The 27,054-nt window shown below is 37.2% G+C and overlaps 5 protein-coding genes across 6 annotated transcripts; all 5 read left to right on the top strand.

Moving 5' to 3' along the window:
- The first annotated feature begins 811 nt into the window (after positions 1–811).
- LOC18606005 (Serine/threonine-protein kinase WNK (With No Lysine)-like protein) lies at positions 812–6,482 on the top strand. 2 transcript variants are annotated; one of them, XM_018118594.2, is made up of 10 exons: positions 812–1,422; positions 1,864–1,953; positions 2,146–2,245; positions 2,474–2,515; positions 2,614–2,673; positions 3,275–4,846; positions 5,083–5,184; positions 5,292–5,429; positions 5,564–5,689; positions 5,773–6,482. In XM_018118594.2, exons 1-10 carry the CDS (start codon positions 1,313–1,315, stop codon positions 5,959–5,961), a joined length of 2,529 nt encoding a protein of 842 aa, XP_017974083.2. In that variant the 5' UTR covers positions 812–1,312; the 3' UTR covers positions 5,962–6,482. The 2 variants fall into 2 exon arrangements, with proteins under 2 accessions (XP_017974083.2, XP_007039438.3); XM_007039376.3 differs by having other exon boundaries at positions 813–1,422; positions 5,080–5,184.
- A 2,417-nt stretch (positions 6,483–8,899) lies between these two features.
- Positions 8,900–11,121, top strand: LOC18606004 (aluminum-activated malate transporter 10-like). Its single transcript, XM_018116767.2, has 6 exons — positions 8,900–9,366; positions 9,464–9,604; positions 9,709–9,981; positions 10,079–10,197; positions 10,293–10,436; positions 10,545–11,121. Exons 1-6 carry the CDS (start codon positions 9,027–9,029, stop codon positions 11,007–11,009), a joined length of 1,482 nt encoding a protein of 493 aa, XP_017972256.2. The 5' UTR covers positions 8,900–9,026; the 3' UTR covers positions 11,010–11,121.
- Positions 11,122–11,657: 536 nt separating this feature from the next.
- Positions 11,658–13,541, top strand: LOC18606003 (HIT-type Zinc finger family protein). Its single transcript, XM_007039374.3, has 5 exons — positions 11,658–11,806; positions 11,913–11,985; positions 12,096–12,255; positions 12,376–12,417; positions 12,539–13,541. The coding sequence occupies exons 1-5, from the start codon at positions 11,727–11,729 to the stop codon at positions 13,414–13,416; spliced, it is 1,233 nt and encodes a 410-aa protein (XP_007039436.3). The 5' UTR covers positions 11,658–11,726; the 3' UTR covers positions 13,417–13,541.
- Positions 13,542–13,890: 349 nt separating this feature from the next.
- On the top strand, positions 13,891–17,520 carry LOC18606002 (UBX domain-containing protein). Its single transcript, XM_007039373.3, has 4 exons — positions 13,891–14,934; positions 16,216–16,386; positions 16,609–16,812; positions 17,053–17,520. The coding sequence occupies exons 1-4, from the start codon at positions 14,158–14,160 to the stop codon at positions 17,278–17,280; spliced, it is 1,380 nt and encodes a 459-aa protein (XP_007039435.1). The 5' UTR covers positions 13,891–14,157; the 3' UTR covers positions 17,281–17,520.
- Positions 17,521–19,556: 2,036 nt separating this feature from the next.
- Positions 19,557–20,888, top strand: LOC18606001 (MADS-box protein defh21-like). The gene is made up of 6 exons (XM_018117232.2): positions 19,557–19,744; positions 19,875–19,941; positions 20,029–20,184; positions 20,379–20,420; positions 20,528–20,569; positions 20,673–20,888. The coding sequence occupies exons 1-6, from the start codon at positions 19,557–19,559 to the stop codon at positions 20,886–20,888; spliced, it is 711 nt and encodes a 236-aa protein (XP_017972721.2).
- Positions 20,889–27,054: the final 6,166 nt, after the last annotated feature.

Raw genomic sequence — 27,054 nt, 5'->3', positions numbered from 1 at the left:
GTCAAGATTATATGCTAGTCTTTTTTATATTTATAATTCAAATTTAGGATGTATATGCAAGATTGCATGAACATATAACATTAAAAAAAATTAAAATATTTCATTGCAAGTAATGTTTTCATGCTTTTAATTATAACACTTACTTTTGGCCCAATTTTGTTTTCTAAAAAAAAAAGTTAATGTAACACTAACTTTCTGATATTAGTAAAATAATAGGAAAAGGAATGATGATGCATGTCCTGATTTTGGAAGATATAATAAAAATAAATAAATAAATAAATAAATAAAAGATTTTTATAAAGGATCTTGACTTAATTCACTCTCATCATATCATATATATGCCATATATGCAAGAATTAAATGCAAATTACCACAAGTAAATCTTCACAAAATCTCACAATAAATACAGTATCTAAATTCCTTTCCCATTTAAGCTCTGATCCAAACTATCAATTCCTCGTTATTGCATTAAAAAAAGTATACAAGAAAAAGATATATCACCATTTATATCTCTTAATAATATAAATAAAACCAAAATTAGAAAAAAAAATATCCATCAGAGATTTTCCTTTTTCTGATGAGACATATGAGAAAATAAAAAACAAAACGACGACCCGACCTAGAAAATACAAAGACAAAGATATCCAAAGTACGCTGTTTAAATGACTAAATGCCCAAAGATCTCACTGTTCCCTTCAACCTTGGAATGTATCAGATTTCGTTCTTGTCACGAAAGAAAGAGTCTTTAAATTATTACTACGACTACTGCTACAAACCCCTTGTATACAGATAGAAAGAGAGAAAAGAAAAATACAGAAAGAGAAAAGGAACAAAGAAAAGAAGAGATCAAAGTGAGACAAAACTACAAACCACCACCACCCTTCCTTCTTTTGCTTCATAAATCATCAATATTGGCCCTTCCTTTTGCCTCTCTCTCTCTCTCTCTGTCTCTCCCTCTCTTTATTATATCCTATATATAAATATTATTGAGCCCCGCTTTTTTATCGCTATCTCTCACACCGACCACTTTCTGTTTTCATTTCTCTTACAGCAGAGAAACAAAGACATAAACAAAAAGCTCATTCTTTTGTACCCTTTTGCTCTTGTTTCTCAGAGGTTTTCTTGGTTTTTCTTGTTTGCTTTTGTTTGAGTGTTTCTGTTGTAAGAAAAAGAAGAAAAAGAAGAAGAAGAGGAGGCCGTTGGGAGTTTAGCGTAACTGGAGTTTCAGCTTAGCTTTTAGGACCCGAAGTCGTTTAATGCGGTTCAAGGAAGTGAGTTTTGGAGCGTGAAGTTGTGTTTAGCTTTTGTGAAAATGGGTGAAGCAGAGATGGGTTCAGTGTTAAAGCAGACACTAAAGAATCTTTGTTGCAGTAATGGGTGGTCTTATGGTGTTTTTTGGCGCTTTGATCAGAGAAATTCCATGTAAACTTTTTAGTTTGTTGTTTTCATAACATATTTGTTTGATCCTTGTTTTTCTCTTTACGTCGTTTGCTTCTTCCAAATTTATGACATCTTTGGCTTTTAGTTTGTCTCAAGATCTGCTTTCTTTGCTAAAACTTTTATTACTACCGTCTTTATATGCATACTCTTATCATTTTTTTCCCTCTCATGGAAATTGTCAAATATGCCTGCATGTTTCAATTCAGAAAACAAAATTTCTTTTCTTCGGAAATTTTTGTAAATAAAAGTTCCACAAGAGTAGTTGTTTTCTTACTAAAATTTCTTAGCAACTCATTATATAACCTCTAAGAAGCAGAGAAAGAGACTTTTTTTACTGTGATAAACATCATTTTCTGTGTTTGCTACTAGATTCAACGGTAATTTTTTTGCTTACTATAGATTGTACTCTTGGAATGTTAACAGGTTGTTAACAATGGAAGATGCCTACTATGAAGAGCAAATGGGGCCTTTGGTTGATAGTATGCTTCTAAAGTTTCACATCCTGGGTCAAGGGTATGCTCAGTTGTAAAGTATTCTGTTTTCATTATTTGGTTTTTCCTGTTGTAAATCCAGTAACTGTAGTGAAAATACATACAAATTTGCCAAAATTTTCTCTGTGGATCTTTTGGTTTAAAAACAAAAGGAGTAAGTTTGGAGTATTACAAGATCTCTAACAGGGCAAATCTTGTTCTTTTGTCTACTTAGAATTATTGGCCAAGCCGCTTTCACAGGAAAGCATCAATGGATTTTCTCAGACTCCCATGGTAAAGCTTGGGATTCCACTGGAAATCAAAATATATTTCAGGTACCTTTTTCCTTTCTCTGTTTTTCCCTTTTTTTCTTTCCTTTTCTTAGTTTTCATTTATGGACTACTTTATAACTGTTAATGCATCAAATCTTGATACATGCTCATAGTCTTTTTTTTATTCAATTTTTGTCTAATCTCCTTGTCTCTTGCATCTGGGAAATAGGCTAGTCAAAGAGGCATTCCTTTTAGTCTATAATTTCACAATATATTTTTTTCATTTTACAGGATGAATCTGAGTTTCAAAACCAATTTTCATCCGGGATCAAGGTATCTTCAATTTGACACTGTTTTAACCCCATTACGTCAGTATCTTTTCTCTATGTCAGTATAATCTAGATTTATTGACAATCAAATATGATCTGCAGACAATTGCAATAATCTCTGTGGAAACCCGGGGAGTGGTTCAGTTTGGATCCACACAGAAGGTTAGTATGAATGAAAATGAATAAAATAATTTTCACCCTTATGAAAATTTATTGAACTGAAGGACATCACTCAACTTAGAAATGGTGGGAGCCATACATGTTAACTTGTTAGGTGCGAGATTTTTAAATTTGTCATTCCTTGCTACCGACATCAAATCCAAACAGTTTTAAGTTCTTACGGATGGAAATGCTGGAAAAATGTCTATATTTATGCAGGTCTCTTAGGAGTCTTTATATGAAACTGTAAGAAGATCTCATATCTAAATTAAAAGGCCATCCACAGATAATTGTGTGATGTTTATGAGTATTTGGAAATTCTAGTTTCAGTCTTATTTAATCGTGTTTTCATGGATTCAAATTTAAGCAGCGATGCTAACCTCTGATTATAAAATAAACTCTAACTGGATTTGAGTACCTTAAAGTACATAATGGAACTAGTGTATATGATTTGTACATTTTATATTTAGATTTCTACTTAAGAAAGGCATAATTAAAATGAAAAGGATTGATAACTTTATATGTAAGTAAACATCCATCCCATGCACCAGCAGTAGCACTGGTGTTGTTGAAAGATACTGATTGTTGTTTGCTGCTCTTGCAGATTTTGGAGAGATTGGAATTTTTGGATGAAACAAAGAAGTTATTTTATGCCATGGAAAGTTGTCATGGGCTTATCCCCCTGGAAAATGAAACTTGCAATCTAGATGGATTTTTTGCTTCCCTAGCAGCATCTGGAAATTTTTATAACGAGAATCTGATAACTGAACAAGGTGGCTGCTCTAAAGAGCCAAAAGGGAGGCCATGTTCCTTGACAAATCTCAGTAAATCCTCCAGTTCTATGCGTGAGATTCAAGACCAGAGAATTAACTCTGTGCAACAGAATTTATCTCATCTCAGAACTCAACTGCAAACAATTAGTGCAGAAGCTCAAATCATATCATCTGGTAAGACTGGTAACTGCTTGGCTGCTGATACCCCTTGCGCTAGTACCTGGAGTAGTGAAGGTTCAATTTTGACTTCATTTGAGACATCTTTGCCATCTGAAAGAGGCATCTGGGATTCTCCAAACGCACTTCCTAGAAAGGCCAATGGTCATTTACTCTGTGGAAAAACGGAACAACATTTTCAGGGTGCTTCAACATTTACTTCATTCTATAGCACAGGAGAACTGGTTGATGCAGAATTACCTATTGTAGACAGCTTTGGGAAAACAGCAGAGAACCTGCATTCTTTAGGCTGCACTGGTGGACTTCTGGATAGTGTCGTTAATCTACAACGAATCCCTGAGGAATTTAACCCAGTTGACTTTGCAACAGGTCTCTCCAACTCCTTTACACTGGATGATCTTTCTCAGTGGTTTGCTCCTTCACCTCACCATAACATCAATGGAGCAGGAGCAACAATGACTGGTGATCTTTCATGTTCAAAAGAAGTTACCTCAGTGTCATCCACTCTGGTCGGAGGTGATACAATAATTGACATTGCAGTTAGACAAACAGCTAATTCCATCACTGATACGTTCATATCTAATATAGAGAAATCTACAATTGTTCATGATGATGGATATGATCTGTTTGATGATGTGGGACTGAATTTTGGATTTGGAAAAACTGGGGAGTGCTTGGAAGATATTATCATGCCATTGTTGCATGGGGATAATGCTGCTGTGAGTTCTGGAATGTCAGAATCCATTTCAGAATTGGATGTTCATTCCATGAATGGCAAGCGAAAAGGGTTATTCTCTGAACTAGGCCTTGAAGAGCTTCTAGATGGTGTTAGTCATTCTTCTTACGCTACCAAATCTAGTGTTGAGGATCAATTTTCGACTACTAAAAGAAGGAAAAGTGAAAGTTCTTCGTCTAATTTTCATCAAGGTCAATTTGTGGGTCTTTCTTGCTCTGGTGGGAGCATGAATCTGGTGCAGCATTCACATAACTGGGACAAGAGTAATAATACTATATTCAACAAAGAGGTTCACCAAAAATCACAAGTAGGTGTATGGATAGATGATAGCTACAGTGTCAATTCTGGACATGCTGTTGTCGCAACATCAAAGAAGCCCACCAGGAAAAGGGCTAAACCTGGTGAAAGTACTCGACCAAGGCCCAAAGACCGTCAGCTGATCCAAGATCGTATCAAAGAGTTGAGAGGGATTATCCCTCATAGTGGAAAGGTACTAACCAGAAGTCTTTGCTTTAATTGAGTATATACTGGGAAAAAATGTGTTTGCTATTATCTGGAGAACTCTGTGAGGATTATACATTTTGTTTCCTTTAAGAATTGCTATTAGCTCTCTAGTTTATTAAACAATATCATCTAAAATTATGTTTGGCATTAAAGTTTTTGTAAAACAATAAAGCATTTGTTTCATTGATAAAGTGGCTTACATTATTGTCCATGATGCAGCAGTTGAGCATTGATCTTTTATTGGAGCGGACCATTAAACACCTGCTTTTCTTGCAAGGTGTGACCAAATATGCAGACAAGATTAAACAAGCTGATGAACCAAAGGTAAATAGTTTGTTTGTTTATTTATTTCAGTGAAATGTGATGCTGAAGAAGCTCAGATTTGGTGATTGCAATACACTAATGAGTTAAAAAACTTGCTTGAACTTTAGCTTATTGGCCAAGAGAATGGACTGCTTCCCAAACACAACAAGATGAGTGGTGGTGCTACATGGGCATATGAAGTGGGGGCTCAGACTATCCCTATTGTAGTTAAGGACCTAAATCCACCTGGCCAAATGCTTATAGAGGTATGGAAATGAACATAAATTTTTTTATTTATTTTTTTTTAAAAGAGTAAAAAACCAAAGAAAGCCTCCTCAAAATCGGCTAATTAAACAATATTGATTGTTTGACTGAGCCCTCTTTCTTTTCTTTGTTGCAGACGCTCTGTGAAGATAGAGGATTGTTTCTTGAGATAGCAGATGTCATTAGGGGCTTTGGGTTGAATATCTTGAAGGGAGTGATGGAGCTCCAAGAAGATAAGATATGGGCGCGATTCATGGTTGAGGTAAATATGGAAGTTAAAAATTCAAGCAATGTAACAAACTTATATATGATTTCAAGGAAATAATGGTTTAGTGAACGTGACAGGCAACCGAGCAAGTGGAAAGGACAGATATAATTTGGTCCCTTCTCCTTCTTCTGCAGCAAACTGGCACCAGTGGGATTGATTCTGCAAATCAGGAAAGCAGGGCCATGGATGGTGGGATTTCCCTATCAAACAATTACCAGCAACCTTTGCTGCTGCCTCCTGTCAGCATGGCTGAGACACTTCAATAATTAGAACACATATTTAAGGGTTCCAGAAGTACCTTGAGCATTCACATCTAAAGGGCGTGCTGTGATTGGTGTTCTGGAAATTGAAGAGCCAAAACTGAAGATAGAGGAGGTTCTTCATTACATTCAACTGCCTTAGATACACAGTGTATATGGTTGATAGACTAGGAAATATTCTCGAAGGAGTGGCAAGTGATCTATTTGCTCCTTATACAGTTTCTGGAAAGGGAGGCAAGACCGTGGGATATGGAGCCTGCCAGCCTAAGGAGCAAAGCCTGATACAAACTTGTCTCATATATGGCGAACCAATCTGTTTTGCATGTGAGGGGGCTAAATGATGGGTGTTGAACTATAGTTCTTAGTTTTAACTTCTTTGATTCTGATCCTGCCATAATTTGTTTATAAGCCAAAGCAGATGACACAGTTAGTTGTAGGCTAACCGCTAATTATTTTTTCTTGGTGTTTCTGTTGTTGTTTGATTAGCATAACAATCAATAGAAATTAGCTTGCTTTGTCTTTCCAAATGTTGCGTCTTCCAGGCAATTCTGTTACACCACTGCAATATATACTTTCTTCTGATCACAGTGATGTTCCAGTACATAATCAGAAAAATCACTTGAAAATTTTCTTCAGATTAACGTGTTTGCACTGATGCTATCGGATAATGCACAGAATTCCAAAAAGTTTTTCGCTTCATGAAAGCAGAGGGCTAGCATGGTTGCACTAACATGTGCTAGAGAAGCAAATTTCTCTTTTCTTTCTCATTTTTCCCCCGTGTCAAATTTTGAAACGGAAGGATTAGCTATGGCAGTCTGATGTAATAGTTTAACTCCTGTTTACCATAGGCAAAGAGCCTTTTCTACCAGTAATTTGGGCTTAATACTACACTCTCTCAAATTCATATGGAGTCCCATTGGTGAAGTAAATACAAAAATGAGTATACACCTGAACTGCTGTATAATTTTATGCTGGAATATGCCTTCTTGTTTGTAACCATAAGGTAGGTAAGATGACGTTTGTGAGAGGTTAACATACAATAACATGTGTGCATTTTATGCGACTTTAGCTGGTGTCTGGTGCTTCCTCCACCATTAAGCTAATCAAAATAGATTCTCTTACATGGATTTGCCATACCATGCAGTACAGGGATACTTATTGTAAACTATACAAATTCTAGAAAGAGAAAGAAAGGACAGAAAATCTCTAACCTTTTGAAATTGTTGGGTTGGAGGATTTATTTCAATTTTAAACCTTAAGTAAGAAAGAGCTAGGAAGGTCAGCATTGGCTTTTAGCAAAGTGTAAAGCTAGTTCAACTAACATATTAAGCAAATGATAGTCACACCTTGAGACATGAGTAGACCCTGCTGAAGAGAGGGTAATTTCTGATAGCTGAGTTTGCCTTTCAAATCAGTGCACTGCAGCTGTGGAAAGACCAACATCAAGAGATAAGTGCTCTCTCCATTCTAGTAAAATCAGCATAACCCAATCCAAGCCCTGTTTTATATCCTAGTGCACCACTTTATTTAAAGATGGGAACCTTGATGGTCCTATTCATGACCTAATTTCCCTTGACGAGGGCATTTTATATGCTTGGGCTGTACTATTTTAAGAATGCGTTGTCCTGCTTCTCATTAATTAATGATATTAATTAAAATTCATAGATTCATATTGGCCTCTCCACTTTAGTTGAAGATCACTGGAGGGAAGGTTTTGTTGCAGTTGCAATGCTCAATTTAACATAGCAGAAGAGTAACTGATTCACTTTGGCCTGAGGTTTATAACATTTCTCATAATTATTCCTTAATGATGTGCAATAAATCTTCGGGACATTGTAGTTTGTTTCCCATAGGAAAACCATCACATCAGTTTTTTTTTCCCCCTCTTCTGTGAACAAAAGTCTACGTTGATGATGATTACGGAGGCATGGTAAGTTGCAGAATGAATGCTGCATTCAATGCAAAGATGATCATGATGTCACTTGCTCAGAAACCAAGCCTTTGCATTAACTCTAGTATACTATTTCATAGCCCAAAGATAGGGTTAGGAGGAATTGCAGTGGCACATTAGCACTGATATGTTCAAGGTCATTACCTACGTACAGAAGGTACCAGGATCGGATTACGAAAACTCAGGATATTGAAATACTTTATCTAAAGGTTGGTGCTGTTTCCTAATTTTCTTATCTGCATGAGACAGATCAGAGAGGATTCCATTCAGAGATCCACTTAGCAGGACAATTAAACAAAGAGGTAGAATTAATACTTTTATGACCTAAATCATGGGCAGGTGACGTTTAGCTTTTCAATTTAGGACACAATATGTCAGCACACAGCAGCTCCCCAACATAAAATTTGGTTTTAAGCCATCAAAAGATCTTTCACCATCTAGATCACGAAAGAGCACTAATTTTGCTTGCCGACTTTACCTAGAAACGAAACGAAAGACTAAACCTTGATATCTAAACTTCAAAGTGCAGCAGATACACAGAACGTTTAACTAAACATGATCAGAGAGCTAGGCAGGAGCCAGTGGCAGAATGTCAAGTAGATTTATCAACTTTGTTCCAATTGATATGCCTCATTGACATTCATTTTGTAACAAGATTTTTTGTGCATAAATGTTGCTTGGTGACGATTGCATTTACGGCTATTAAATCATGCTTACTTTATAAAAGAGATAGCAACATTAATGGTATAAAAGATGTATGATTTCCATAGTTAAAAATTGCAAGAGGGAGAGTACCTTGTACTATGTGTCCACTTCACGACCTTATTACCTACCAAAATAGTAAGAAATTGCCTCTAGAATCCCGCGCAGTTGGGTTTTGATTTTGTTTACATTTTCTTGAAAAGATCAGCAACATCAGTTTTCAAATGTCCCCTTTATATAATCCAATAGTTACACTGCTTTGGATCAACAAAGCCTCAGCCAAACATTGCATGCAGGGTCCTCTCTGCAGTGCCTTGCAGTCTTTGCTTCCTATCGTCAACATAGCACCAATTGTTTCTGTATAATCTCAACGTATCCCATTTCCCAAAAACATTTGTTGTCGTGACTAGCATAAAAGATGATTCATGGGAAGGAAGTATTTGAGGGAGTGGAGTGGAGGATAAGGGTGGCTGATGGCTCGTCGGAGGTTTTGGTTCAAGAAACAGGGCTTGCCAGAAAGGCTTGGCTAAGAATAAAAGGCCTGATTTCAGGCTTGGCTTTCAAAGTGTGGATGTTTTTGAAGAGAGCATGGGACATGGGGGTTAATGATCCTAAAAAATTGATCCATTGCATTAAGGTAGGACTGGCACTCGCAATTGTATCACTGTTCTACTTTATGAGGCCTTTGTATGATGGTGTCGGAGGGAATGCTATGTGGGCTGTTATGACAGTTGTAGTAGTATTTGAGCAAACTGTTGGTAAGTATATATTTCCAACTTCTTCAAAACCTTGTCGTTTTCTTACCCTGAGAGGGAGGTTATTTAACCTGAACATTTCAACTTTACCACATCACAGGCGCAACCCTCTACAAATGTTTGAACAGAGTTTGTGGAACTTGTCTAGCCGGATTTCTTGCTGTTGGGCTCCACTGGGTTGCCAATCGATCAGGAGAGAGTTTTGAGCCCTTTGTTGTGGGAGCCTCAGTTTTCCTACTAGGTATGTAGAGTTACCTTGATACTGGCTTTGCTTATGAATTATGATAGGTAATCATATATAATTTGCATATTGCTAAACCAGGTTATCTTTAATTCTTTCTTCAGCTTCCGTAGCAACCTTCTCTAGACTCATTCCGTCAGCAAAATCCCTGTTTGATTACGGTGCCATGATCTTTATCCTCACCTTCAGCTTCGTTGCAGTATCAGGCTATAGGGTGGATAAACTGTTTGACAAGGCCCATCAAAGAATATCCACCATTATCATTGGAACTTCATTGTGCATTATTGTAATCATGATTGTCTGCCCCATTTGGTCTGGTCAGGAACTACATAGCCTGATTGTTCGTAACATGGACAAACTTGCCGATTCCCTGGATGGTTGGTGCATCTTTTTCTGCAGTTCTGGTTCATAATATAGGTAGTATGTTTTTCAACTCGACAAGCTAAGAACCTATCTTGCCCATTATGGTTTCAGGTTGTGTAACACAGTATTTTAATCACCGTGGGGAGTGCACCAACAGCAACGAAGAAGCTGATAAAAAATTGCAAGGTTACAAGTGCGTTCTAAGCTCCAAGGCATCAGAAGAATCTATGGTAAGTGACAGGACCAATAAAGTAAATAAATCTGTTAACGCTACCTCGTGTAATTTTTGAACTGAATAGGATATTGGCATATTTTCCATCTACAGGCAAATTTTGCTAGGTGGGAGCCTTCCCATGGCCGGTTCAACTTCCGGCACCCATGGAAACAATACCTGAAAATTGGGGCATCAATGCGCAGTTGTGCTTACCGCATAGAGGCTCTCAGCAGTTGCATCAATTCAGAAAAGCAGGTCATCCAAGTTCAAAGACTTGATTTAATCTGTGATGATTTGTTCCATGATGATATAATAGAGTACTAATTCAGGCTGCCATGATCACTTGTTTTACAATTTAAACAGGCAGCTGAGTTCATAAAGAAGCATCTCAGCATTAGTTGCTTGAAAGTGAGCTCTAGCTCTTCAAGCACCATAAGAGAGCTAGCAGAAACTGTCAAGACAATGAAGAAGTCATCCACTATAGATTTGTTGGTTGGAGAAATGAACACTGCAGTGCAGGAACTCCAGAATGACTTAAAATCCCTTTCTTATCTGCTGAATCCATCAACAATTCCAGAAAACAAAAAAATGAAGACATCCATGGAAGCAACAGCCACGGTCCCTCTCATGGAAATCATACCAGTGGTGACTTTGGCTTCTATACTAATTGAAATAGCTGTGCGGATTGAAGCCCTTGTTGGTGCTGTAAAAGAACTAGCCAAGTTAGCAGACTTCGCAACCCATGATGACAAGTCCAAGCAAACCAAAACGAAAGATAAATTTGTACCAGATGAAAAGCAATCTGAGGGAACCATGAAGGCTTTTTAAAGGGTCTGAATTCTTAACAATGTAGTAATTTTTCTCTTTTGTGAAAATGAATTCATAGATAGTAAGAAAGATTAACAAAATAAACTGGTGGTGTAAAACGATTGAATAAAACAAGTAAAAGTTAGCAGGATCACAGTAAGAAATCGCTCTATTCCTATTTGCCAATGCTTAAATGACTCATTGATTAACTCTCATAGGCTTTGTGCTTGAATGGCTTGATTGGTGAATGCAACAGTAATCTTTTCAAAAGTTTTAGGTCGGATTTTAATCCATAACCATACTGTAAAAAAGAAAAAAAAAAGAAGTAAAAGAAAGATTTTCAAACTTAATAATCCTTTTTTCTTCAAATTATCTTCATCAATATTTCTCATAGGCTTCATGTACATCCACATACATGTATATATATATATATATACATATATATATACACATGCATACGTATATACATTATATATGTAAAAATTTATTCATCAAGAAATATGCGTTATATTATAATTTAAAAGTAAAAATTTCCTATTTGGCCCAATCTTATCGCCTATTAATCCAAACATTAAGTCGTTTAGGTCAAACCCCAAAAGAAATTGTAGGCTCAAATCCAGCCCAAAACTTCCTGGATCCTTCTAGGGTTTTCGAGCCTCGTTTTTACTTGTGTTTTTTAGTTGAAAACAAAATCAAAACCTTTTGAATTGAATCGGTTTCAGTTGGGTTATTTGAAAGATGGCGGAAACAATCCTCACGTCAGAAAACCTTTGCAATCCGTCCCCGTTGAATCCCCCTTCCCGTGTAATCTGCCATGTGTATGTTCTTCCTTTTTTCTTCTTCAGTCTTTTCAGTTCTTCTTTTTATGTTAAATTATATGTGTGAAGTTTAATCTTTACGCAATTTTCCACTGATTTTAAGCAGGTGTCAGAAGCAATTCTCGCAATACACTTGCCCTCGATGTAATTCCCGCTACTGCTCTCTTCATTGCTACAAGGTAACCTCAATTTCACGCTTTAACGTTGAATCGGAGATGAATTTGTTTTTTTTTTTTAATTATTTTGAATTGAAACAAAAAGTACCTTTCTTTGGGTAATTTTATTGCAGTCTCATAGTCTTCGCTGTACTGAATCATTTATGCGAGAAAATGTCGTTGAGGAGCTGCGGCAACTGCAACCTGACGATGAAATTAAACGGAAAATGCTTGAAATTCTGAAACGGTTTCATTCAGAGGAAGAAACCCATACTTTGGATGAAGATGATGATGGTATTTTATTCTTAATTCTTAAGAACTTTTCTTTGATTTGTTAGCTTGCCTGTAACAAGTCTTGATTGAATCGTCTATCCATGAAAATGTAATCTGAATTCTTCTTTTCTTTGTTGGCAGATTCGACTCTTTCCGATGAGACTATTCAGAAGATTTTGTCAGGTATTAGATTCAAAATGCTAAGTTTTATTTGTTCATCTGATGTTACATTGATTTATCTTGCGGATTATGTTCTTTTTGCTTGAACTTAAATTCGAGTTAATTTGTTGTTTTCTTTCTACAGGACGTGAAGTTAGTTTTGATGATTTGTCTCTTGAAGAGAAGAAGCGGTTCCAAAAAGCTGTGGCATCTGGAGAATTGAGTAAGATGATTGAGCCCTGGGATCCTTGGTGGTTAAACCCAGCTGCTGGAACAATCTGTCTAAGTAGGGATGGAACTCGGCTTGTACAACCTATTGCCAACCTGGAAGCATCAGTGCCACCAGAAGATGATCTAGAAAGCAACGAATCAAGTGGAATTCCTGTTGGCCCTGAAACTCCACTCCCTTCACTTCGCAAGCTTATTTCTACAGAGCCATCTCCGCTTTTAGCTGTTCATTTGGTTGACATTGTGTATAGCTACTGCTTCACACTTCGTGTCTACAATGGAGAATGGCAATCTGATGCCATAGGATCAGCAATGGTGGTATTGAGTATATCCTGTGTATTGGGTCAAGCTGGACAGCCAGAAACTGTGCGGGAAGCTGTGTCTTATTGCTTGGAGCAAACTTGCTCCCCAGCTTATAGGCATATTGGTGGCTTGCAATTTGGATTGGCCCTTGTTGATGATGTAGCAACCCTACTTTCTCTTGGAGGTCCTGCTTTAATCTGTATGCTTTTTGATCTGCAAAGGATGATTCAGGCTGGGGAAAAGGAGTTGAAATCCGAGAAGCCAAGAATGTTGAGGAAAGCGGAAATCAAAAGCAAGTTGAAGCTTGCTGAGAGGAAGGTTCATTTCATTATGTGTTGGGTTCATGAGCAACCAGGGGAAGCATGGTCTTCTTTAGGAGCCATGGTAAAAGCAGAAAAGAGTTCATTCATGGATTATGGAGGCAGTAAAAGCTTTTCGAAAAGGGAGAATAAAGCAGAAAACAAGGGAAAAGTTTTGATTGAGGAAATGTAATGAGTTATTCACTATCCCTTAACAATTTTTGAGTTGGGAATGTTGTATGACATGAACATGTAGATCTGCCGTATAAGTTTACATGTAGATTTGGATAAATAAATTTTTACAGATTAAGGAAAAAATTAATGAAGAAAATGGATATTAATAGAAAATTTTTTGCCACATTATGATAATGATATCTAATGTTAAGGGATACTGAAGATCATGGTCTTTTCTTTTTGGTATAAAAACATATCTTATGTAGTGATGCCGCATTTCGGCCTACAAATCCATCTGCATGGGTCAAGGCCGTCCACGCTTGAGTCCTTAACAGTCGACAGGTCCAAAACGGAGGAAGCAACGTTCTCATTGTATTGTCAACGAAGTCAAACACCAAACGACGTCGACTCGCATATCTCACAACGCGTCGTTTCATGACCGTTAAAAAGTTTTAGACTAAAAACTCAAAGAGACAAGGTCGAAGTCATCAGCAAAAGGCAATGGTAGGTTTGTAATATCACAACACTCTGCCGCCCAGTTCTGGTAGGCGATACCAAACCATTTGAGCCCGATCTTCCTCAATCTATGAACCCCCAACATTGCTCAGAACATTCCAGGCCATTTTTACGTAAATAAACTCAACCCTCCGCCCCACCCGAACAAGAAGGAAGAAAAGTCGCATCGTCTTCTTCTTGTTCTTATTCTTCATTTCTAGCGAGTAAGAAAAAAAAACCCTATATTTTGTTAAATTGTCGAGAAATGGTTGATGTAGCCGATAAATTGGCATATTTTCAAGCGATCACGGGCCTCGAAGATCCCGATTTGTGTACGGAGATCCTTCAGGCCCATGGTTGGGACCTCGAACTCGCCATCTCTTCTTTCACCTCCGCCAATCAAAACTCCGCTTCAACTGCTAACTCTGACTCAGAGCCTCGCGAATCACTTAACCGGACCGAATCCGCCTCCGGTTCTGGTCTCGTTGCCGCTCCCTCCCCCGGTTTAGCGTGGAAACTCATTACATTACCGATCTCCGTGATATCCGGTAGTATAGGTTTAATTTCGGGCGCTGTTGGGCTTGGCTTATGGGCAGCGGGCGGAGTTCTTTCGTATTCCCTTGGGATGATCGGGCTGGGATCGGGGCGGGGCGGGGAATCATCGGCACGATTAGTGTCGGTCTCAGCTGCGGCTTCTGAAGCGATGGATTTCGTGGCGGCTTTTGAGAGAGAGTACGGAACGAGGCGGCCGAATTTTGTCGGCGAGGGTTTCATGGACGCGTTGCAGAGGTCGAGGAACGCGTTTAAGCTGTTGTTTGTGTATTTGCACTCGCCGGAGCATCCGGATTCGCCTGTATTCTGCGAACAGACGTTGTGTTCGGAGGCCGTGGGGTCCTTTGTGAATGAGAATTTCGTGGCGTGGGGCGGGAGCATTAGGGCTAGTGAAGGTTTCAAGATGAGTAATAGCTTTAAAGCCTCCAGGTTCCCGTTTTGTGCCGTGGTTATGCCCGCTACTAATCAGAGGATCGCGCTTCTTCAACAGGTATCAACCCTGTAATTCTCTCTGCTGTTTTGGATAAAATTGTTGATAATGTAATTTGTTACTGTTTTTGAGTGCGAAAGATCACAGTGATCGGTTATCCTCTCGCAAAAGTCAGAAACTGTAGTTGACCTATAGTTCATGCTTTTAGATAAATTTATGAGTGCAATTAATCACATTGGTAGTGGATAAATGGATGAAAATCAGAGATTTCAATCTAATTGTCAATTTTTCATGGTGGTTCTGCTTAGATGTAATTGTCAATACTAGGCATATTGATTTACTCAGACAGGAAGTTAAGTTTTACATGGCCAAAAACTATGCATATCATTATTTGTTAAAGAAAAGAAATTGCTGAATAAATAATCTTTTCTCTGTTATGAATCATTTTGTATTTTCTTTCATCTAACAAATCTTCTTATTTTGACTGAGCAAAAAAAAAAAAAAATGAAGCTTATCTTATTTGATATTTGGTATTCCAGCTACCAGCTCCCCATATCCTGTCATAAGTCATTTTGAGACTTATATCATACTTCTGTCTGGTAGTACCTTTTAGTTTCTTTGCATTTGAGATGCAGCCTAAACCTAAATCATGCTTCCTTCATTACAAATTACATGTTAATTATGTTTGCTTGTATATGTTTTAGAAAACTTATTTGAAACTTTAGTAGCATTCGACATTATCTTCAACTTTCAGTTTGCTTTCCCTTGACTTGCCATTATAAATGGTTGATTGAATGAGTTTATCTCTTTGTGATAGTGTGTGTCTAAACTTGTTCTCTTTTACAAGTCAGGTTTATATACTTTTATTAGCATTGTCTTATTTTACATTCCACCTAAATTTTGAATGAGGATTTAAGAGGCTTGACACAAAGCTGCCAATTGTATTAATTTATACTAGTTGATTATGGGTGATGATCACCAATAGCAGCATAACTATATGCTATGTGATGAAAATATCTTTTTGCTCATTTCACTAAGTATTGTTCTTGTTAGGAATTTTACCTTCATATCTGAAGCTATTTGAGAGGAACTCTTAGAAAAGAGAAGGCAAAAGATTCTGCAGTTAAAAAGCAAGCAGTTTTAGCTCATCTTGACTAACTTTTAGTTTCCCACATGCACTCGCTCCAGCTTTATAGTAGATGCTGCATGAAGTTACCTCTTTCTTGAACCTTGGTCTCTTTGCCCTTTACTTCAGAATGTACAGAACCCCAGGAATGCCAATATTGTGAATGGTGGTCTTGCCTATTGAGTATTACAATGAACTATTCTCTTTCTCTGCAGGTTGAGGGACCAAAATCTCCTGAAGAAATGCTCATGATGCTACAGAGAGTGCTTGAAGAAAGTGCCCCTGTCCTTGTTGCAGCAAGGTTGGATGCAGAAGAGAGAAGAAACAACATGCGCTTAAGGGAGGAGCAAGATGCTGCTTACCAAGCAGCACTTGAAGCTGATCAAGTAGGCTGCTTTTTTAATCTTAGTTGCTTTAGTAATGTTTACTTCATTTGGGCCAGATGACATACTTCATTTTTTCTTCATTGCTATCATGATATTCCAAGATTAAAAATGAAAACCTATAATCCTCTTTTTCTCACTAATAGGATTTATTGCTTTAAAAAAGTGTCATTTGACTGATGATATTCCTCTATCTTAACCTTGTCACTCCTTTTATGACATTAGGCTAGGGAACGGCAGAGGAGAGAGGAGCAAGAACGTCTGGAAAGGGAAGCTGCAGAAGCTGAGCTGAAACGTAAGGAAGAAGAAGAGGCTCGTGAAAGAGCAGCACGTGAAGCTGCTGAAAAAGAGGCAGCCCGAGCTAGAATGCAGCAAGAGAAAGCCTTGTCAATTGGTGATGAACCTGAGAAAGGACCAAATGTTACACAAGTAATTTCCTTCTTTGGATTTGCTTAATTGTTTTTAGTTCTAGTTATGCTGGTTTAAGCACCTTTTGTATCTTAGTTCAAATGATCTGTCATTCTGTTGCAAACTTGCAATGATATGACCGTAACATTTTATTTTTTTTCCCTTCTCCCTGATCCCCTGCTTTTTTCAAGTTTCCCTATTGACACAATTTATTTTATTGATTTCCAAGTTAAATGTGTGCATGTTCTGTTGGCAAATCAGGTTTTGGTACGCTTTCCTACTGGTGAACGCAAAGAAAGGAGGTTTCACTGTACGGTGACAATCCAATCACTTTATGACTATGTTGATTCTTTGGGTTGCTTAGAAGTTGAGGATTACAGCCTTGTGTCCAACTTCCCTCGAGTTGCTTATGGTCCAGAGAAGCGCTCCTTGTCATTGAAAGAGGCAGGATTACATCCTCAGGCCAGCCTTTTTGTGGAGCTAAACTAGTCTGAAGAAGTTGATAGTGTCAAGTTGTATGATGAATGGTAGTTTCAAAGACTCCTGCAAGTAGAGTACATATTTTCTAATGTTTCTTTCTCCTTTCAACATAATTAGCAATGATAAATTGAGACAAAGATAGCTCCGTGACTTTGGATATTTCTTTTTTCCTCAATATCGGATTCAATCAAACAGCAGAGTTACCGTTCTCAAACGTGGGCTTTAAGGATTCTTTATAAGAATTCTACATGATCGTGGTGCTCTTTATTCTGTCGCATGTCTAGCGTTGTGACGTTAGAAGATACATGTACATAATTTTCTACACCTTTAGAGTTGTTAAACTTTGCGATCCTTGGAACAAAGCCATGCTTCCTCGCTGCCCAATTCCCAAGCACACCTGTTTGCAGTTCATAGTATTGAAAGTTGTCACGGTTATCATATTTAAGGTTTTACAGGGGGGAGCATCCATACAAAAGTGAACCTCTCAATCTCTCGACCACACCACCATCACCACCTTAGTTTTGGTCATAATGATTGTATATTTGTATGAAGATTAAACAAAGAAATGGTTAATTATATTTCATATGTGGTTCTGAATTAGATGACAGATGGTTTTCTCACTTGCAAACCAACAAATTTAGGTCATCATGTTTATGTTAGCATCAGATGTCCAAAAAGCATTCCCACCCATTTGATGAAGTCGACTAGATGTTCAAGTCAGAAGGGACGAGAAGCAGATTGTTGAAACTAACACGCTTAATAAATGTGGATCCACCATCCAGAATTCAGCAAAGAAATATGGTGCAGCTTGGTCAAACTAGCCAGAAATAGACAGAAAGATTCTTTCCTATGAAAGAAAAGAGATAGAGAGCCCATATTGGATGATATGCTCATGCTCTTACAGATTCAGAGAGAGAAAAGAGAGATTAAGAGTTTTGATAATTCAAATGGACTGGAACTGAAAGGGTTATGTTAAACTGAAAAGGTTGAAGTGGACATGAAACAAACCTCCAATCTCTATCAAAGAAAAAACAACACCACCATGCCCTTGATGAAATTACAATGTTTCAAAGCCTCAATTTGTTATCTTTTCCTTCGACGCGTGAAGGCAATTAGAATGGTGATTTTTGCCTTTGTATGCCATGGGGATCACACCTTTTGCCTTATTTTCCACTAGGTAGAAAATTAGACCTTAAAAATTGCAAAGAAACAAAATCAGTTTGGATCCATTTGTTTAATCTGGTCCTAACAAAATTCCACATTGAATTTGTTGCATAAAATATTGTTCAAATGAAATATTGAATCAATTTTGGTCTTTTAATCTCCAGCAGGTCTGGTCCAAGGTTCTTCCTTGTGGTCGAGGTTTTCTAACCAATGCTAAGCCCAATTAGCCTTTCCCTATTACGAAAAAGAGTCACAATTTTGCTTCAGGCAATTTTGACAATATTCAAACAGCTAGCTAAGTTTCGTTTGCTCTTAATTACTTGAAAACCATAAGCATTCCCACATGACTTAACCCCTCTTTTTTATCTCGTAAACCTTTTTGGATGAATAATTAATCTTCTTGCGTATAACATCACAGAGCTTCAGCATGCATGACAAAGAAAGGATTACTATGAGAAGAATATATATATACTAATACTAAAAAGAAAGTTTTGGGAGGAAAAAGAAAGTGTACTAATCTTAATGTCAAAACAAGAATACTGGTTTTCTTATTGCCATCACTCTGTTTGCTTTGGCCGGGAACATAGAATTTGGACAATTAAGTTGTTCACAGAATAAGCACCTTCCGCCCCTACTCACCGCCATGGAACTCCAAAGCTCTCTCTCTCTCTCTATATTGTCAGAGTTTTTTCTTTGAATTAATAGGATTGTAAATGGCTTCATCATCATGATATATATCAGCGATCTCTATCTGACGACTCACATGACAATCTGCATGTCTAAGTGGTTAAGCTAAGTTTAAAGTAAAAACTCAGAAACCTAGCCTAACCCAACGTTACACTTCTTCAGCATTTAGCCTGACAGCAAAAAACAGAACTTCTCTTCTTCCTTTTTCCGTGATCCTAACAGATTCTACGAGCAAGCCAAGCAGCCCATTTTTAAAATCCACCAAAAGGGTCTGCCTTCAAAGTTAGTCTTAAGTTAATTACTGGATAGGTGTTTGGTCTAATTTTTGTTTTGAGTCATTGACCGAAAATCTTATCACAGAAAAGGGGCAAGCCTTCTGCCTGATCTCAAATCTCTATATCTCTCTGATAAGAAAGAGGAAGTATAGTGCAATCATGGGGCGTAGCAAGATAGAGATGAAGTTGATTGAGGACACAACTAACAGGCAAGTTACATTCTCAAAATTTCGAGCAGGTTTGCTTAAGAAAGCCCATGAAGTTTCTGTGCTTTGTGATGCCGAAATTGGGCTCATTATCTTCTCAAGCACTGGGGAGTTGTTTGACTACTGCACTCAACCACTAAGGTTCCAGTACTTTTGTTTCACACTCTCTTTAATCTTCATTGTTATGTTTCTTCCTCTTTAACTACTGTTATCCATCTCATGAAGATACTTCATTTTGTTTGAAGATGATCATTTTCTTTATATCCTACAGCATGGAACAAATCATAGAAAGATATAAACTTGCCAAAGGGACTCAAACTCCTCAACAGAGTGGTTTGGTAAATCCTTCTCAGTTAATCAACATTTAAACATTTGGATATCAAACTTGAATTTTGATGATCTTCGTTCTAAACATGAAAATGCAGCAAAATATGTCTGAGAAACTAAGAGGAGAAAGCCATTGTTTGGAACTTAGCTTGAACCACCTCAATGGCAGTGAGTTGAATTCGTTAAAAATTGAGGATTTAGAAGAGCTTGAACAGCAACTGGAATACTCAATTAACAAGGTCCGAGCTAGGAAGGTATCCTCCCCCCCCCCCCCCCCCCCCCTCTCTTTTGTTCCCTTCTTTCTCATTATTATGAGTGTGTGAACAGATACAAAATGTTGAAGAATCTGCTATTAAATGATCGTAGTTAATTACAATTGGAAAGGAGATGGCTTGGATTTGGTATTAAGAGAACATCTTCTTACCTTTTACATAATCTTATCGCACAGGAGCAGCTCTTGAAACTGCAAATGGACAATCTAGAAAGAAATGTAAGACTAAACCTTGCCTGGTGTGTGCATGCACCATCAATGTTATTAATTAGAACCTAGTTAAGATTTACAATTTTAATTTGTCCTTTCTGTGAATATATGTCTAGGTTGAAAAAATGGAAGTGGAAAACAACCAACTTTGCCATTGGGTGAGTACATGGTCTAAAAATTAATTACCTTGGAAAAGATCAATGTATAGCTTGTAAAAGCTGTAACATAAGTAACAGTTATGTGGTATTTGTTGTTAATCAGATAGAGGAGAAGCAGGCGTCATCAAGGCAGCAACAAGTTCCAATTGAAGCAAATATGCTGGAAGAGAAGCAACAGCAAGTGTTGAATCAGTTCCCATTCCTTGGAGAAGAGCAACCAATTAGCGTGCTTCAGCTTGTAAGTCTGCCTCCCTCTCGCCCATATCTCGGCCAACCAATGCAGAGCAACCTTCAAGAAGCAAGTACCCATCATCAATAGGTCTGGTATCATTCCATATTTGATATTCTCATAAGATCAAGCATATAATACATTTCAGTACCCTTCCTTTATTTATAATATACACACATAATTTGCTTTTTCTTGTCGGCAGATTGGTTAAGCTTAATTGCCTCTGAGAAATATTTACATGATAAAGAAGAGAGGAACGGAAGTCAATCTTTCTTGAAATAATAAAATGTAAATCTCTTAGTATTAGGCGCTCTTATGTTCACAAAAGTTTATATATGTCCAGCTTTTTATCGTACTTAAACTTAAAAACAGACAATTGGAAGAGAAAAAAGGAGGTGCCGTTGACAAACAGGAATACTTACCACCATACTATAAGGGACTTTGTTGATTTTTTCACTCAAGCAAAACTACAAAACAAATGTTCACCACTCCCTACATATACAAGAATAATAAAAAGATGGGAGTTGGATATATATTATTCTTGGCATAATATCTTAAAAGAAATTTAAATAAATTCTTATCATTTTATTTTGTTCAAATAAATTTATATATTTTTATTTTAAATAAAATAAAATTTTATATCTAATGATTGATTTAGTTAAAATATCAATTATAATTTTGTATATAATGTTGATTGGTATTAATTTAATATGTTGACATATTATAATGGATAATAACATGGTATATTGATACCATATGATGATACCATTATTTCCTCTCAATTGAATCAAATAGAAACATAAAAATTTATTTAAATTTTTTAAATAATACAAAAGTTTTTTTTTGAGTATTATTTCATATTCTTTTACATGCAAGGAGTGCTTACTAGTCTCGAAATTTGTATGACTGACAAAACTCAGTAAGGTTGTCATCGTAGAGTGGTAAGTATTCTTACCTGACATGTGGGTGACCTGGGTTTGATCCCGGCGATGGCGTAAATTTTTTTCTCTTCCAATTTTGTTGTCCACTTTTTGCTAAAAGATTTGACAGAAAACACTGTAGTGGCATCGCCCAAACTCGAACCGGAGACCTTCAATGCCTCCTAAAAAGCTCGACACCAATTTTGATACTGTGCCTCTAATGCATCAAGCTCCAGCTTTAATTTAACATCCAGATCTTTGTCCACTGTTATAGGGGATGAGCGGCTACTTGGCAAGCACATAACATTTGATTCTCTGCTTAGGAAAACCCTGAACTCTTCACAAATTCATTAACTGGTATGCACTCTTCAGCACTGCTATCATTTCTTCTCGAGTTGCATTCATCACAATAAGTGTCCTGAAGGTCTTGTTCAGAGATACATCCTCCAAAATCTTTAGAGATTCCATTTATATTCGAATCAGCAGCCTCAGTGGATCTAGCATTCTTAGTGGAAGTCTCCTCAACCAGTATCTCTGAAACAACTGATGCATGTGACTCTTGATCTTCCATAGAAGAATGATACTCGTTATGAAAACCATCTTAGGCTTGAATGACACCTCCTTGGAGGCTTGTATTTAGACCAGAGACAATGTCTTTCGCAAAGATCACTGCAGGATCACTAGTTAGCACCGAATCCCATGGGCATGCCATTGAGGTTTTGCAGTTTCTGGAAACTGAAAACTCACCAAAGGGACTCGCAGTTCCAGTCGAGGGATAATCAAACGGGGGCTTCCAACCAGGTAGAAAAAGTGATCAATAAACTCAGCTATGAAGGCAACATCATGATCTGTTAACACCAGGTGGAACATACTTGAGTAACCAGGAACCTTAAAATCAAGCTTAAGGACCAGCGTATAAGATAGGAACACAGAGAAGATAAGGCATTGACTGCCCATGTTTCGATGCTTATTGAAAATTTAACACCACAAACATTCAATGGAAAAGAATCTCCTGTACAGAAATGAACAGGTTAAAAACATCAAATGACTTGCATCAACAATAATACGAGAAAAATCCAGGGGCTACCAACTCTCCTTGTCAATCTTGAATTTTTCCAACGCAATTTTGCCTTGTACTTCTGTTATTCCTCATAAGCTTTTATATACCTCCAACCCAATAACTCTCCACAATCAGAGCAGTAAACATCTGTCACAGTATAGAGACCGATGATAAGCTGCCGATCCTCCTCAGGACCATCAACAACGTTTTGGACATGGGTAAACAGGAATGCCCTGCCATGGCTTGCCTACCCCAAATCAAACAGGTTCATAACTTTGGGGATTCAGATTGAGTAATATCGGACAAAACAAGTTTAAATGAACACGGACCATCATTGCAGAATGTAACGTCCCAACCCTGTGCCGTTACCGGCACATAGGCCCTATAGGCAAGCCCACAGGACCTAACAAGCCTCAAATATTCACTTTACCATAATATGGATATTTAAAGCTTCAATCCACAACATCAGTATATTTTAAATTTCATATAAACATGTTCCATCATGTAAGTATTTATATATTCATTCATAGGACTTTAAAATCTTATCTTTATCCAACATTAACAAAGCCTATGTCCAAGGCATGAATACAAAACAGCACTACGTGTGCTTTAAAGTTGAGTATCCAACAATAATAATTTTACATAGTCGAGTCCTCTGTGCCATACATTGGCTACAACTACGGGCCAAGAACCGGCTTTAAAATAGCCACGCATACTCAAAACTTGACCAGCGGAGTTGACTCGGAAAGTGAAGAGCTATTGGATGCCAAAAACAACCACTCACTTTTCAACCGGAGGCCCCAACTACTTACAGACCTGCACATCAATTAATTGGGGTGTCTTTGACTTTCATAACTCAAGTGAGTGAGTGAAGAGGGAAAACAAGCAACAAGGCTGAATATTTGATGAAATAAAAAATCAGAAATGAGGGTCCAAAATGAACAATGACATAATGCAAACGAAAAATCAATGCATGCATTGAGAACACAGTGCAAAATTAAGCACAAGGCATGCACGTTCTTGTATAAGACTTATAGGAAGAATACATGTGTTAAAACCCTTTGAAAAGCCCTCATTTTTCTCAAATCAAGAGCCAAGGTAAGGGTTTAGGGTCAATCCTTGGCCATAAATCAATTCTGTTTCTGTTCAAATGTGGCAGAGGTCAATTGCTAAAGCTTTTACTTAAAAACCTGCCCGATGCATTTGCACAATAAATTCCCCCCGCTCTAACATATAAAACCAGCATTTCAACTCCAAAAGCTTATATAAATCAAACCATGACTTATGAATCAAATAGAAATCAAATATGCGTGGCAGGCTAATTATAAGTTCACTTAAATAGATGCCATGCCATGTGCAATATCACTATCAGTGTGTATATGAACTCAATGCCGTGGTAAACATGATTTACATCAATTTAAAACATTAAGCCAGTCATTTCATCAGTAAATCAGATTTTGTAGTAAAGCACTAAGCCTTGTGTTGGTCAAAATAGAAAAACCAAGGGACTTGGCCACACCCTGTAGGAATGCCTCATCTACCGCAACGCTTACGTGCGGTGCCGTAGCTACCGGCAGAGTAAATAATAATTAGAGTACTCTGTGGTAGGAATGCCTTGTCTACCATCAACCCGGTGGGAATGTCTCATCCACCATAAACCCGGTAGGAATTTCTCGTCTACTGTAAGTCCTGTCGTACAGTGCCATAGCTACTGACGGAGTAAATAATAATTAGCGTACTCTGTGGTAGGAATGCCTCGTCTACCATCAACCCAGTGGGAATGTCTCGTCCACCATAAACCCGGTAGGAGTTTCTCGTCTACTGTAAGCCCTCTCGTATGGTGCCGTAGCTACCGACGGAGTAATCCTTCCTCTAGCTAGAGTCTTAGCTTTGTGCACAAACGTTATGCCTACTGCCGTAACAACAAGACCTAAACCCGATGTAGTTTTCACTTAAAAATATGGTCACTAAATCAGGGGGTTCTAATATGGTTCAGAACCAATATTTAAATCCAGATGCATTTCCAAAGCATGCCATATAAATTTATAACCATTAATGCCGCAAAGCATTTAACATAGAAATGAGCACATGTCAAATTCAATAAATCACAAACATATATGGCAAGCAGCCCATAAATCATTTATTATGCTCCCAGAACCGATTGTAAAAACATGTAAAATGATGTTAAGTTCCAACATTCAAAACACATGCCATGGTATTAATATTTAAAACAATGCTATGCACATGTCAATGCTCATTGAAATCATAGTTTGCACAATACCTCGTGTACCTTTCATAATTCTAAGTGTCCCTTAAACAAGTTGGAAATTCTCAAGGAAAAGCCCCTATGGCAATAACAACATGCATTTTGATTGAAACAAGTTATGGAATTCAAGGGCTTGTTTTCCCCATTTCATAGAATCAGCATATATAGTAATAGCATACATATACTGTTGATCTTTCAAATCCATTTCAAGATCAGACTCTAATTTTAACAAATACATTCTAATTCAGCAGCTCATGCTGCTCAAAATCACAGTAATGAAATTTGCTCTTTCAAGCCAACGTCACAAATCAGAACCTATTTCAACTACCAGCTCATGCTTCCCAAACGCACATTTAAAATAATTGGAATTGCAAACCATTAATGGAGAGCAAGCATGTATCTCATACTAATGAAAACCGAATATAATTCAGGGGACAGCCTAGCATGGCTCTATTAATAATTGCTTCTTTTGGCATAATTCGAGGTTCAACATGTCAAGTGCTTGTTTCCCAGCTTCGAAAATCATTTTACATATGTGTATGTGTGTATAACCATCTTGAAAGCAGGATTCTTTAAATCTCCAATTCGGCATTCAAACATGTTAGCACAAATCTGCTTATGTGACCTCAATGTGCAGTAAAATATGCTTGACGTATATATACTTATATGTTTATATCAAAACACATATTGGAAATAGGCACACCCACTCACCTTGATGGTGTGACTTCCACCAGCAGCCAAATTACCATCCTTTGCCATCAACAGCTCTTTGAGCTTCAATATGTTAATCTTTCAACCTCCCAGCACATATACTTGAGCTTCCCAAATAAATTTTCTTAAGCTTTCCTAGCATATAAATACACAACACGGCCTCTTTAATTTTACTGACATTCAAAATTGCAGAATTCATTTATTAAACTTGAACCAGCTTTCCTACATTCTCAACTAGCAACTTAAACCACAATTTATGCTTAATATTCAAGCATCTTAACTCTTACCTTGGTGGCTTAAATCCAGCTCAACAAGATCTCCAGAAGTTGCCCAATTATAAATTGCATTCCATAATTAATCCCATTCTTTTTTTTATCCATTTACACATTTTCATCCCATGCGATCGCATCCCTCATTATTAAACTACAATTCTTATTTCATGCAATTGAATCTTTTTACCTTGTAATAATATCGATTCTCATAAATTTGACATTCTTAATTCATGCAATTATGTCCTCCAATAGTTTCTCCTCCACTTCGGTCAAACTTAATAATAGAAAGTCTCCTTTATGTGTTGCTTATTAAATTGACCTTCTCCTTTATTTTAACATCATTATTTTATTATAAAAATATTATTTTATTTTATACTCTTCTCTTCACTTCCTTATACTCTCCAACATCTTCTTGGTCTTCATTCACCTTAATTTTAATTAATAATACTTATTAGATAACATCTCAAGAGACGGAATGTTACACAAAGATGATCAAATCAAGAAATAATCAAAAAGTAAATTCATTTACAAAATTTTGGGAATGTTATTTTCGCTCTGATCTCTCTTCTTGCTGTTATTGTCGTTGCTTTATTTTCTTGTCTTTCTCTTTTAAACCTTCTGTTTGTTTTCTGGCAGCAACATGCCCTATGTGCAGCTTTGGGAGGGCCTATTTCATAAAGAGGCAGATCCGGTCAGCTGATAAGCCAGCAACAATATTCTATCGGTGCGTGATCAGAATTGGCGTGAGGGTTAAGTTCATGTTATATTAGATGCAATGATTAGGGTTATGCAAGGATAGATATTATGATAGGATTTAAATTTTAGATTATTTTTTAGGTGTAGTTTGCTTTTGAGAACTTGAGATGCCTTGATGACAATTGCATTGGAGAAATTCTTAATGATCACTTTTTCATTATAAGTTGATTGTATTTTTGATTCTTGGTTTAATTAGTCAGTCGGTATTTTGCCCCTGCAATTGCCAAGGAAGATATGGGCATTGGTGACTGTTAAAGCAGAATCTTCTGTC

The sequence above is a fragment of the Theobroma cacao genome, chromosome 3 (assembly GCF_053813885.1).
Source record: "Theobroma cacao isolate CCN51 chromosome 3, ASM5381388v1, whole genome shotgun sequence".
In the NCBI taxonomy this organism is placed as follows: Eukaryota; Viridiplantae; Streptophyta; class Magnoliopsida; order Malvales; family Malvaceae; genus Theobroma; species Theobroma cacao.
The sequence above is the reverse complement of the archived record's forward strand: the minus strand, read 5'-3'. Positions and strand labels throughout refer to the sequence as shown.